At 31.5% G+C, this 13,270-nt stretch overlaps 1 protein-coding gene across 1 annotated transcript; it reads right to left on the bottom strand.

Annotated features, from left to right (window-relative positions):
- Window positions 1-308: 308 nt before the first annotated feature.
- LOC130449558 (uncharacterized) lies at window positions 309-3,886 on the bottom strand. The gene is made up of 4 exons (XM_056787449.1): window positions 3,786-3,886; window positions 2,670-2,706; window positions 2,391-2,478; window positions 309-556 (listed from the first exon to the last, which is right to left on the bottom strand). The coding sequence occupies exons 1-4, from the start codon at window positions 3,823-3,825 to the stop codon at window positions 410-412; spliced, it is 312 nt and encodes a 103-aa protein (XP_056643427.1). The 5' UTR covers window positions 3,826-3,886; the 3' UTR covers window positions 309-409.
- Window positions 3,887-13,270: the final 9,384 nt, after the last annotated feature.

Below are 13,270 nucleotides of genomic sequence, written 5' to 3'. Positions count from 1 at the left end.
CCAAGTTACGTCGCGTCGCGTCGCGTCGTATAAAATACATGTCGGAAATATTTACTACGCCTGTTTTTCATTGAACTTCCAATGAAATTTATAGAAAATGTGCATGAAACGAATAATTTTACTTCGACCAATTCTGGACATAAGATAGGAGTACTAATAATTCTACAATAATATAGTTTCAAATGCAATACTGAAGAATTTCTTCATAAAATATAATCATAAAATATAAGCTTATCCATAGTATAACATATGAAAAGCTGAGGTAGATCGATTGCCAATTATTAGAATCCAAATGAATAACGACAAAGTGATTTTTAAAAACATTTATTATTGTGGAAGTTACATTTCACTTTTTTAGAATTCATTAAACTTTGAGAATAATATGCTAGTCTAGTGACAATTGAATAACTTAACAGAGGCCAAGACTCTTACAAAGATCGTCATCAAGCACTTCGTAGATATCTCTTATGGTTGGAACCAAAGCATCTTTGCATATTTGACCTAAGTCGTCTCCTAACGAACTGCATACCTCTTTCACTAGCTCTTCCGCCTCATCCTAATATCATAAAAAAATTTGAATTATTGTCTCATTTATCCATTCAATAGAAAAATTTAAGAACGTACTGTCTTCTGTACTTCGATCCATATAAGAAGCTTAATTTATGTATATTTGAATTTGTAACGAAGCAATCGAGTGGTAGTAAAGCGGTGTCAGAAGTAGAAAAATATTGAAATAGTAGAATTAGACAAACTAAAAGTCGAGCAAATGAAAGGCGAGTGAAAGAAAAGAGGTCTCCCTCGAAAAGGACTTAAGATATAATTAGTTATAGTTTTGCAGACAGCTTTAGAAGAAGCAGGGAAATATGTATCTATGTTTGAATTTAATTACGAAGATGTACCAAAGACCATCGAACAATCTCCTAGCGATGCAAATCTAGCCAGTTTAATGGAGGAAATGTTCGGAAAATGGAAGATAAAATGAATATGCGGAATAATTAAGTAGAAAAAATTAATGAAAAAATAGACAAAGTTGGAAAGAGCGTTCTAGAAAATCGAGAAAAGCAGTTGAGTATAATGGAAAGAGAGAGAAAGAGCAGTGGAAAGAGAAGCTTCTGGGCCAGTCAAAAATAAATGAAGTGTACTATGCTGAAGACAGGTGAAAAACATCTTAAAAGAAGTTAATAGCTTAAAAAACATCTCAAAACTAAGTCTATATCTTGAAAACCATCTCAAAAGAAGTCGATGATTTGAAAAACCGTCTCGAAAATCTATAAAAAGTGACTACGGAACCAATTGGTATTAAATTAAAGTTGCCAACTTAAGACGAGTAGATGCAGTTAGAGAGGGTGCAGAAAATAATTTCACTGCTCTTTGCGAAGCCGTTAAGACAGTCTTCTAATCTGATAATATGCGGCATAACACGGAAATATATAAATCGTCGTAAACATTATTCTAAGGCAAGGAATAAAGAACACTAGAAAACATTATCGATGGACGTTTCATAGAGCTACTACCAAATGATTTCTGTTCAAAAGAAGAGATTGCTCAGGCTCAGAGGGTTGATTCATATTAAAAAAAAACGTAATAACTAGAAAAGAGGAAAAATGTGGATCAGCATGGCGTCTGAAAATCCGTCAGATGGGTTACACTATCACTTCAACAACACTTGGAGGAGCAACTGAGAAAAGTCGTCGACAACAATCAGAGGGATGTCTAAGAATTCTGTTAGTTAACTCGCTTAACAGAACAGATTTTCTACCTTCACCAACTTCATCATGGATGTCACTCATACACCGGGCTGCAATAATTATCAGGAGCACCTGTAGATTGTAAGAAACGAATAGTTCTTCACAACTCACCAATGGTGGAGCATCAATTGTACCTCCTACCATTATTCAACATAAAATCGGCGACGATTGAGGGATGATTTAAGAAAGCACTTGAGAGAATTCTAACGAGGAACAGATTTCTACTACTACGCAATTGACTTGAAAGAAAAAGAAGAAGAACTAGAATCGTATAAATCTGACGGTTTTTAGAGCAATATAAATTTTGAACTTGTATTACATACAATAATTAGGAAGTAATAATCAATACTAGTTTTGATAGAATCCAGAATATATTCATCATTCAGTTAGATAACTCTTACATAGAAAAAATTCCACATCATTCTGATGGTGATTTGAAAGTTATTGCACTGGTCAACAAATTGTCCATCAATAGAAATGACATTATGGTTTTTTTAAGTATATAGACATTTCACCATCTTGTGAGGACAGCAAATGATCGCAATATTGATACATAAGCAACGCGATGCTTTTTTACCAAAATGAATACAGAAACTACGAAATCAAAAATTTTAAAAGGAATATTACAAAAAAAAGACTCACCTCTGACATATCTTGTTCAAAAAATCTCTTGATTTCTCCAGCTACCTTTTCACATAGATTACATAAATCAGGATCATTTATGTTGTATCTATAACAGTGAATAAACAAATGAAACTTCAGAAAAATGAGTCATTTTCATATTCAAAACAAAATGATGTGTGTGTGTGTGTGTGTGTGTGTGTGTGTGTGTGTGTGTGTGTGTGTGTGTGTGTGTGTTTATATATATGAATCTCAGAACAGTTTTTTATTTTAATATATTAATAAATAATCATCACTCACCCAGTCTTCTCTTCTAGTGTGTTCTGCATAGACATGCCTGAAAATGTTCGCCAATCACTAATGTTTGAATACTAATCATGAATAAAATATTTTTGAACATTGGAAAAATAAATCCCAGAAATATTATGAAATATATTCATTTGTTTCTTTCATATGTCTAGCATAAAACGATTTCGTCTACAATAAGAATTTAGTGACTTTAGTGAAGATAAAATTCGAGTGTGTTACTCAAGAAGGACCTAGCACCAATAATTAATTTTTAACTTGAGGTTTCCTCTAGCGACTTATTTAGCAAATAAAAGAAGATACAAGGGTGTAGCCTTCTCCACGGTGAAAAAACTAAGCTATATAATGTTCGAAATAGATTCATATTTTTTGACATACGAAATAAACGTCAGAAAGTACTTGGTTCTTTCTAAATAAATGTCTATCTTCTAATCCAGTACTTCAATCTTCCTTCAACTTTTGAAATTATTTGGTTTCTGTTAGCTCTCATCAATTGAATTGAATCTATGTGAAATGTTTGCTGAAATGCTGCTTTCAATTAAACGACATTTTAAAATTGTTATAACTTAATATATCAGTAACATTGAAACTGAGGAATGTCTGTCTGAGGAAGACCTTGGCAGCATGTTTGCATGGATTTTTTTCATTTTATATCCAAACATTCAAATTAAATGATGAACGCAAACATCTTCACGATAATCATGGCTGTGATAACGAAACAAATTGAAGGATTCTTATCGAGAATGAAATAACATCCATACTTCTTGGAAATATTTTCTAATCTTGGAATTTAGAAATAATAAAAAATTCTCCAGAAAATAAACTTTTTAGCACTATTTGATAGAAATCGATCGAAGAGTAGTCAAGAGCAATAATTGAAATTTATTTATGCGAATTTGAGGGGATAAAAGTATATGGAATGATTAAATAGAATGAAAGAAATGTGAATTAAAAGTTTTTGTAATTTTAAAACATAGCAAATGGGTAAGTTCCAAGAAATCAATTATTATTCTTTCGCAAGTATATATTGCTGCATTACAAATAACTTCATTTAGAACTGGGAATATCTAATTTTGGAAGTTTTAAATAGAATAAATTCTTCTTACTTACTAAGGCATGCTAACAATAATGCAGTCACGAATATTTTCATATTAAAAAGTGAAAATTTTAAAGGTGGAGGTCTGGAGGTTTGATTTTATATTTTTATATCTAATCTATAAAACTTGAAGGTTCCAGTTGTTTCTAAAGTATCTCTGATATTGCTATCTACTGTGAGATTATTAGATACAGAGTGTGTTCTCGATAGAAAATAGAAAAACTCAATCTGGAATTATTTGAATCCATGAAACACGAAATCCAATATATAAGATATAGAAATAAAATAATACAATGAAATGAGCACTGGAATCGAGTTTGTAAATAATGTAAATATTTGGAAAACGTAATGTTACAAACAAGTTCGAGATATTGGCTCTAGAGCCAGTCGTGTCCGCTTGTAGTTGAATTCTAGAATTTTATAAAGGTACGGCACGTTTGATATACCCGGAATTCGTTAGATATTTTATATAAATTTTTATCATAGCAGCGATTCGTAACATTGTTTTTTTTTAACTAAATCGGTAGCACACAGGACAGAAATAGCTAATAAAGTGTTTAGACCGTTTTATAGTGCTAGATAGTGAAGTGTTTAAAACGTGTGGTGGTGCTAGATAGTGAAGTGTAGTGGTGCTGAAATAACAGCGAATTTGCGACTAACGGTATATCAACGGGAGTTGATATATTCGCATTCAATAATTGTATCTTTGATATAGAGGAAATATCACTCTATTGTATCATAAAATATTCTAGTATAAAATATCCACTTTTGCTCATGTGTTTATACATTATCTGGAAAAGAAGGGAAAAAAGTGATTTTAAAAAGTGAAATTTTGTTACCTGTCAACACATATAAAATGTGAAACTTAACAGGAAAAATATTGTTTTCGAGAAGCTTGACGGATGACGAGCATTCGGGACGGTCAAAAATTGCGACAACAAACGATATTATCGGAATAATTGCCAAATAATAGTGGACGACCGTCGTATCAAGGATAGAGAGAAGGAGCTATCTGCACATCAAAGTTGATTAGAAACGACGGTTTCGTCGGCTGGAAAAAAGGGACTGTTTTTTTGGAAAATCGTTGGATTGTATTCATAGACTATCCTTAAAAAACTAGAGTAATAAGAGAATTTAACGTACCATTGCTTGATAGATTAGGAGGGGAGGTTGTCAAAACAGCAACCGCATTTTAAGAATAAAATAAGTGATTTTCAATCGAGATAACGCACCTTTTTACACTGAATTGATAGCCATGGCTAAAGTTATCACATACGTTAACGCTTATTTTGAAGAAAAAGACAGCAATTATTTGAAATGGTTCAAAAGGTTAAAGTATCGCTGAAAAAAGTGTAGATTAAAAAATGTTGATAAATAAAAATGATTAAGGGAAAAATGTCTTGTTTCCTTGATAGGTCAGAAACTGTTCAGAAAACCCTCGTATATTGCAGCTTTATAAGAATTATAATAAGAATTCAGATTCTAAGATTTGCACGATGGATTAAAGAGTTTCATTTATCAATGAATTTTTGTAAGGTTTTGGGTAATCAAAAAGTACCAATGTAGGAATGCTCTTAACAAAGGAATTTGTCTTGAATTTATTATCTAATTTTGTTTTGAAAGAATGTGTGGATAAATAAATATAATTTATTGGTTATTGTTATTACATTACATCACACCGAACTCACATGTTTTACGTTCTACTGATTGCATGTTATTATTTGACGATTTATTTAAGATTTTTGCATAGCAGTGAATCATAATATTTCGAAATGGGTTGAAATGGGTGAACATTAGTCATTAGGATAACATATCATGACAAACCAACGTTACATCTTGCGAAAACAGTTATGGCTTCACATTACAACAATGATTTATACAGATTGATCTACGATACTACTACGATCAGCCTCTTGTTCAATTATGTCCAAATCCTTAGAGAATTTGCGGTAAGCTTCACATTCAGGTTGTATCCAAATAGGGAGAGCAATACAATTATAAATTCATCTGATTAATCGCTCTTTAATTTCAGCAGTGATATATTCGAGCTCTGGAATATTGTTCCCACAAGGGATGGTTGAATTGACAAATCCACTTCATCCTGTTTCACGTTTCAATTTCGTTATCGATTCAAATTTTGATTAATTACTCCCTAAGGGTGTTTGAAGAGCTTATAGAGAAATAAAAATAGTTTCGATTATTCTCAATATAATTATTCAGCAGTTGATAAATGTATATATGCGGGTACTAATATCAATGGCGGCAATCTCCCAACTTGCCAATTTTGGCAATTTTGGAAACCATAGAAAAACTGTCGTGACTTTCTGGAATCATTATCTCAAATACTAAAAGTACCATGTTCATGACAAAAGCTCTATTACAACAGATTTGCCTCAATATTTTCCAAAAAATTAAAATAAGTAGCATAAAATATGGATATTTCCGTGTTTGCTTCTCAAATCTGTAGAATGATAGTTTTGTTACCCAAACTGCAAATGAAACAAATTATAATTGAATTACAGTTATTCTAAATCAGAAGGTATTTAGGGTACATATTCTTATCAAAACAGCCTATAAAGAAAATAAGTCATAAAATATGGAAAAAATATGATTTTCAGTTGAACTAAAACACCAGGTAATCACAAGAAGTCTCCGTTTGGTCTGCATCACCTTCTATGGCTTCTGGATCTGCTTCAGTGGGAATAGCTTCATTATAAAAACTCAAGTCGTTTAAGGTTCTCCAATTTTTGTTTGCCTAGTAGCATGTCGACATCTTTTAGCTTCAGTTCGTTCACGACGTGACCTTCCACACTAATCGTTCTAGTTCAAATCATTCTTTTAATGCAGTTTTCCTCGCATTAGAATATTTCCAGAGCGACATCTCTTTAGAAAAAATCTTTTGGAATTTTTCAACTGAAAATGCCTAGATCCTGGCAGCTTAAGGACTTCTTCAACGGCACTTTTTCAATCAGATACTTCACAATCTTCACCCAAATGCAAAGCTGCTGCTGATTCTGAAATTAAGTCCAAGTACTCGTTTGGTTTAGTAATGACTTCCAGTTTATTGATTTTTTTTCCAGGTGACCAAAAACCCTATCGGCTGGGAGAAATTAATGCCCAACGACTGGAGTTGGGCATTAGTTTCAGTATTAGTTTCAGCATTCATGGTGAGAATGACCCCTGTCAAATGAAAGTGAGGAGTGATATTTGCTATATTACCAACAGTTAAAAATGGAAACAGATAAAAAATAGAGTTCTCGAAATTTCTAATTCAATCTTTCATAAAAAAAAGTTGAATCGCGAACAAACTTTTTGGTGATAGTCCATTTCCTTCATAACTTCTGAGAAGAATTCGAAATTTTTCCTTCAAATAGTTCAATATCTTGATATTCTCCCAAATAATAGCACCTATTATAACATTTACTCAAATATCATCCACTACTTCAGTAATTTTGCTTTTCAATCCAAACATAAAATATTGTACTGTAACATACGGTTGTTTTGTATTGTGCAGTAATTTACTAACTATATAAACAGACACTTCGTTTGTTAAACTGTTGGAACAACTCATTAAACTTAGTCTAAAACACTTCCGAACTTATTAATGGAAACTTTAAACAGCCTGAAGTAAATTAGTTGTGTATTAGTTGAAGAAGTTCACTTAAGAAAGGGAAGAAACCATTTATCAAAAATAGATAGAGCTGTTAAAAGTTCCAGTTTAATAATAAAAGTAGTCAATAACAAGTATTTATGGTTTTTATTGACATATCTATCAAAAACATTTGCTGCATAATCCTTCAATGGAAATAATTTACAGTCTTTAAGTGCAGTTGATTTGATAACAAGCAGTTATTAAAATATATATAGCTTTCGAGTACTTAAGAATTCATCGTCGGGGAAACAGTTAAATTTTGTTAATTTTTGTAAAACATAAAATTGAATTCAAAATTCATTGTTGAAAATGGCGTTTGATAGTAAAATTTTCATATATTGGATTTTGAAAGTCATGAATTTAATGTTTTTAGAATAATTTTCTACATTCTTAATATTTAATTTGATTACTTGCTGATAACGAGGAAGCACTGTTATGAAGTTCGTGCATCCTGTTTTTATATCATAGTAATTTTATTCAATTTGTGTGAGTGATCAACATATTATTGTTTAAGTTTATAACCGCATTGAGTTTTTTCAAATTATCTAATCCTAACAAACAATCAAAATGATCGTTTAATTTGAACACACAATATTCTAAATTGTGAGTTTCCTCATAATTAAACATTTTGAGAACGGGAATGACAGTTCAATAGTTTTGTTGGCTGCTGCTAAAAACAGATTTCACATGGAATGGTTTTTGAATGAGAGAATTTTTGAAATATTTTACATCTATAAAGGGTGTCACAAAGGATCTTTTGATGTCAGTATCTATTAATACTTTGAGATTATCATCTGGAAAGATTATACATGGTAGTACAATTTCTGAATTGTTGAGGTTAAACATTTTGGGGTCCAGAAGTTCTTTTAGTAGACTTACTCGTGGAGCTGGATTTGAAATCTCTGATTTGGATTCGGATTGAAAACATTCTGAATTCTGAAAAATTTGAATTCCTCCTCTTAGGAGGAGGATAAACTTGAGGACAAAATTGAGGGGTTGATTTTAGATTTCGATTTGGTGTTTGGTAGTTTTGCACTGGATTAGGCCTAGGAGTTTGTTGACGATATGAAAAATGGTTTTGAAAATTATTCCTATTATTATGTGAATAATTTGTATTTGTATGTGAAAACATATTTTTTTGATTATTATTTTAACTCAAAATCAAAACTGAAAATAATTTGTTGAAGTTTTTGAAGCAATATTAAAATTTTCTGGTTTTTTAGCCCGCATTAATGTACCTAATGGTTCTTTCAAACAAGTAGCAATACTCTAAGGCTAAATTTGTGAAATAATTTTCTAATATATTATGTTCATTAACATTGGAATGTGTGATGAGATGAGAAATTTGAAGATTCACGACATGTTGAATTCTATTATAGAAATCAAAAGGTGTTTCGTTACCTTGTATACTTATATATACTCCTCGAAAGTAGTGGTTTCCTCCTTTGAAGAACGGCAGAATACATTTTCGAAATAATGAATTTCGAAACTATTCCAGAGGTGAATAGTAGGAATCCTTCATATTGATGAACTTCATTTCTTTATACATGCTTTTAATGGTCTTTGTGAGGGTATGCATATACCCTACTAATTGTACTTGTTATTGATATCTTACGATAATTTCAGTTTGTTGACTTTTTTATGTATGTGATGGAAGCTGTTTTACATTCTTAGGTATATTCGAAGAGTTTGCTTATTTCATTTCTTATTAGCTTAGCTCAGTGTTTCAGGATTAAAATATTTTACCTTTGGTCTTCGAAAACGATAAGTCGTTTATGAGATTCTCCTTCTTTATAGACTCGACCTTGTCCAGTTTTTGAACATAAGATATATCCGGTCACTATCGCGTTCTCAAATATAGAATTAAGATACATTCTTCTCAATTTCTTAAAAGCTGATGTGTGAATACCAGATAAATTATAGTTTATGGGCAGGAGTTAGTTGAAAATAACACCAGGTTCCAATATTTTAGCTGATAAGTTCTCTTAAACAACCTTCCAAACAATCACCAATACTTCTCATCACATACCAAGACGCGAAGTGGGTCATTAGCTCTAAATTGCTAACGTAACGGAAGAAATACGAAAATAGAATTCAAAACATAAGATCTATCCAGAAATTAGCAGTCTGCTCGAAGGGAAAACTCGATAAGGCTCAGGATACACACAGTTCGATCTTGATGAACAGTGAATCTTATTGTACATTTTTGGAGACAAACATAATTATTTGTAAGCTTTATTATCAGAATAGAGGATTTTTTTTCATATGGTGACAAGTCGTTAAAGATGATTCTCCCGCATCAACTAGACCAGTTTCCAAGAGATCCTTGTCTCTTTTGTACCGAAAACAAAATTAGGAAAAATGTCAATGAACTGAGGAAGGAATCATTGAAATTAAAGCCCATTTTGAGGTCAAGGAAAAGTACTTTGAAAAAAATGATATAGACAGGCTGGGAAAGTATTACCGTCGTCGATGAAATTAATTAATGAGTGATATTGATTTTTTTCTTAATCGAAGGCTTAGAAAATAAAGTTATTTCAAATCTGTCACAGTAGTTTTGACGGTTTTATGAGAAATAATTCCACGTAGTTGTTAGGGAGCCAAACTTATATCAACCAAAATATCAGTCGTCCTGTCGTAACATGACGCGTAAGTGACATTCCAAACTTTTCCGAATAATTCAAAACAAGTTTATAGGGTTAAAGCTATTTCGCACGGAAAATTCGAATCGATAAAATATGCGTGAGTCAAGGGAGTATATATCAGATTATTCGGAAACTTTCGGAATGCGAACTGTTGTTTTGACGAAAACGAATCAAATATATTATTTAACCTGATTATCTAAATTAATAATTCAGTCAATTTTAAATTAAATTTTTAAAACATGTTTATTCGTAACTCCTTGTATATTAGCTGGAAAGAATATATTTTAACCCCATGAATCTGAATGTCGTTACTGAGTTCAAAGGTATCAAATTTCTACGATTCACTTGATTTACTTCATACTTTTAGATAAAGATCCTAACATCCTTCTACGTTTACCTGACATCACGATAAAGTGCAAAACACTCCATAACTAAAAAAAGACAAATATCACAAGAGTGAGATTCAAATGGCTCTTTTGCTTTGAAAAACTCTTTTTAGCTTGTGATATGGCTTTTATCAGATGCTTACATATTTTTGCCTCGGTTACTGTGCCTCACATTTACGGAACAAAAGAGACATGTGGGTAATAAAAATGAATCGTTTATTCTAATATATCGTTGTTCCATAAATTGCAAGCTGAAAAGTAAAATTCAATGGAACTTTGAAATATAATTTTTTTCGCCCTATAAGACATCTTAAATGGTTATAATTTGCATTTGAGGATAATTGATATTTGGTTAAAGTCTGGAAGTAGTCTTTAAAAATTTATAACAAACACGATTTTTAAATTAGAAGACATAAAATCCACATCATTTAGGAACATGAACATATCAAAATGTCTAAGAAATAAGAAATTAAAGAAATTAATTGACTAGCTAACCCTGGGGCTCGTGAGCCACATGCATGATGTGAAACTGAACACGTTCCCATAGCTATTATGATCATAATAATCAAGTCTATTAAATCTATTACGTTTTTTGTTTTGATAGACTCCGAAACATGAATATAACCGATAAAATTGTTGTCTATTTATTTCCTAAAAATTATTCTACCCTACCTTTCCAATGAGTAATTCAATTTCGTCTCCAGTTTTTGTTGACATCTCTATCTCAATTTGAGTCTTCAACATTTTAAAAATTCAGTTCTCAAATTTGTTTTTGGCTATTTTCTCACGCATTTTCAAGTTTGTGCTGTTGAGTACTATCAATTATGATGAAAAATGTGGATAATGTTCTATTTTCTAGTCACTAGTTTATAATTAGTTCAGCTATTCAAAGATCTTTTGCATTTGCCAATTTAATTTTGTTCCCAGTTTTTCTTGACATCTTTGTTCCAATCTGATTTATTTACATTTCGAGTAGCTGGCCGGCCATCAGAAGTTCATTCCAGTTTAGTTTTATAAAGAGTTTGATTGATGGAAATTTGTTCCAAATAGTGCGATTTATTGATAATCCTTAATTTCCATTATGTTGCTGTAAGACTGTTATTACCATTAACTTACCATTAACGATTGCAGTTAATGTGGTATTCAACTTGTACTGCTATAGATACATGTATGATTGAAAAAGCTCCCGAAGAGTCTTCAGAGGTATGTACCCATATTTAGATATAATATTTGAGTATCTTTTTAATTGGATAATTTATCGCGTTCTCAGTTTTTGATAACGTTTTCCCTTCGATTCGATTCATTAAAATTTTGAAGATTTAACTCTGAACTGGAGTTTCAAAATGTGTTTTTTGCTATTTCCTCACGCAGTAACGAGAATCAATGGTTTGTGCTGTAGATTAGTGTCCTCAATAATTATCTATTTTCTAGTAATATTACTACAATATAGTGTAACGTTTTTCGTAGTGAGATGAATTGTTAAACACTGTCTCTTACGTTCTTAATGTATTTATACACTATTCAATACATTTAAAATATAAAAATTTATTTATAAATAATATCACTTAAGCAATTTCTGCGTTTAATTTTACAAATTCGATCTTTTCGCTTTGACTATTTATTTAACACTCACTTAATGCGATATATAAACTTATTTATATACCATAAATAGAATTCTACAAAGTTCTAGAGTAAAAATAAATACAAGAAATGAATAAACGACGTAACGTTTATATCGTTTTGTTTTTGTCTTTAATTATTCTTGATTCACTTTAATACCTTTTTTAGGATGTTTACCGTTTTATCATTCTTTGGGCTTTTATTTTTATCAGTACTTTGAGATTTCACTAATATAATACGTTTGGCACCTCATTTGATTTCTATTTTCACTACAATCTTCGGATTATTAACATACTCTAGTAAATAATTGAAAAAATCAACTGTCAAGGAAATAGCCACCTGATAAGACTAAGTAGGTGATAGATGCTTCTGCGTTATACCATTCAAGGTACCAGCTGACAAAGTTTCCATTGATACGCAGCAGGGTGACAATAATTTTCATTCATAGTAACAAAATAACGATCACTAATTTTTAGTTGAGAGTAAATCATTGAAAATATAATTTTGTTCTCATGTTCTAGCCGACGTAAAATCCACCATGTTATAATCAGCTGACTCTGTTTTACCTTCAAAATATTGGGTAGCCTATAATCTGATAAATTTTCAAATAGGAGGACCTGCTGAGCAAAACTTTTTTCTCTATTTTCAAGAGGTTTTCACTGCTTGCACCACCCGCGAAATCAAAGCTGAAGGTCGCGATTATTCATAATTCCAATACTTAATTAATTTCACGAATTTTAGATTGGGAGGGAGTTGGTTATAAAAATCTGTCACTGGCTCCTGGACTATACTGATATCCGTCTCTCACGGATATCAAGGTTCTCAAGAAAATGGGAGAAGAGAACTAAAACAGGGAAAGACTACGAGAACATTATAGTTATGTTAAAAAGCATGGAATATGTTCTTTGTTAAACGATTTTGGAGGCCAAGAAATGCATTGTTTAGAAACAAGCTATCAACTAATAGAACACGCCAATATAAAGTATGAATTTATTGATTATCGGTGAGGGATACAAATTGAAATGTACGTATACATCCCCGCTTGAAGAAATATTGAAAAATAGCAGCTTCTCTCTTCTTCTCGCTTGTGATACCACAATATTTGATCAACAATTTTCTGGAGCTGGGGAGCTAGGAAGCCATTTCTAATTAATTCCAATTCAAAGTCTTCCACTTGTTTCTCTCCAATAGTAATC

This window comes from Diorhabda sublineata, chromosome 10 (assembly GCF_026230105.1).
Source record: "Diorhabda sublineata isolate icDioSubl1.1 chromosome 10, icDioSubl1.1, whole genome shotgun sequence".
NCBI classification, from domain to species: Eukaryota; Metazoa; Arthropoda; class Insecta; order Coleoptera; family Chrysomelidae; genus Diorhabda; species Diorhabda sublineata.
Note: the sequence above shows the minus strand (reverse complement) of the source record. Positions and strands in the feature narration are given on the sequence as shown.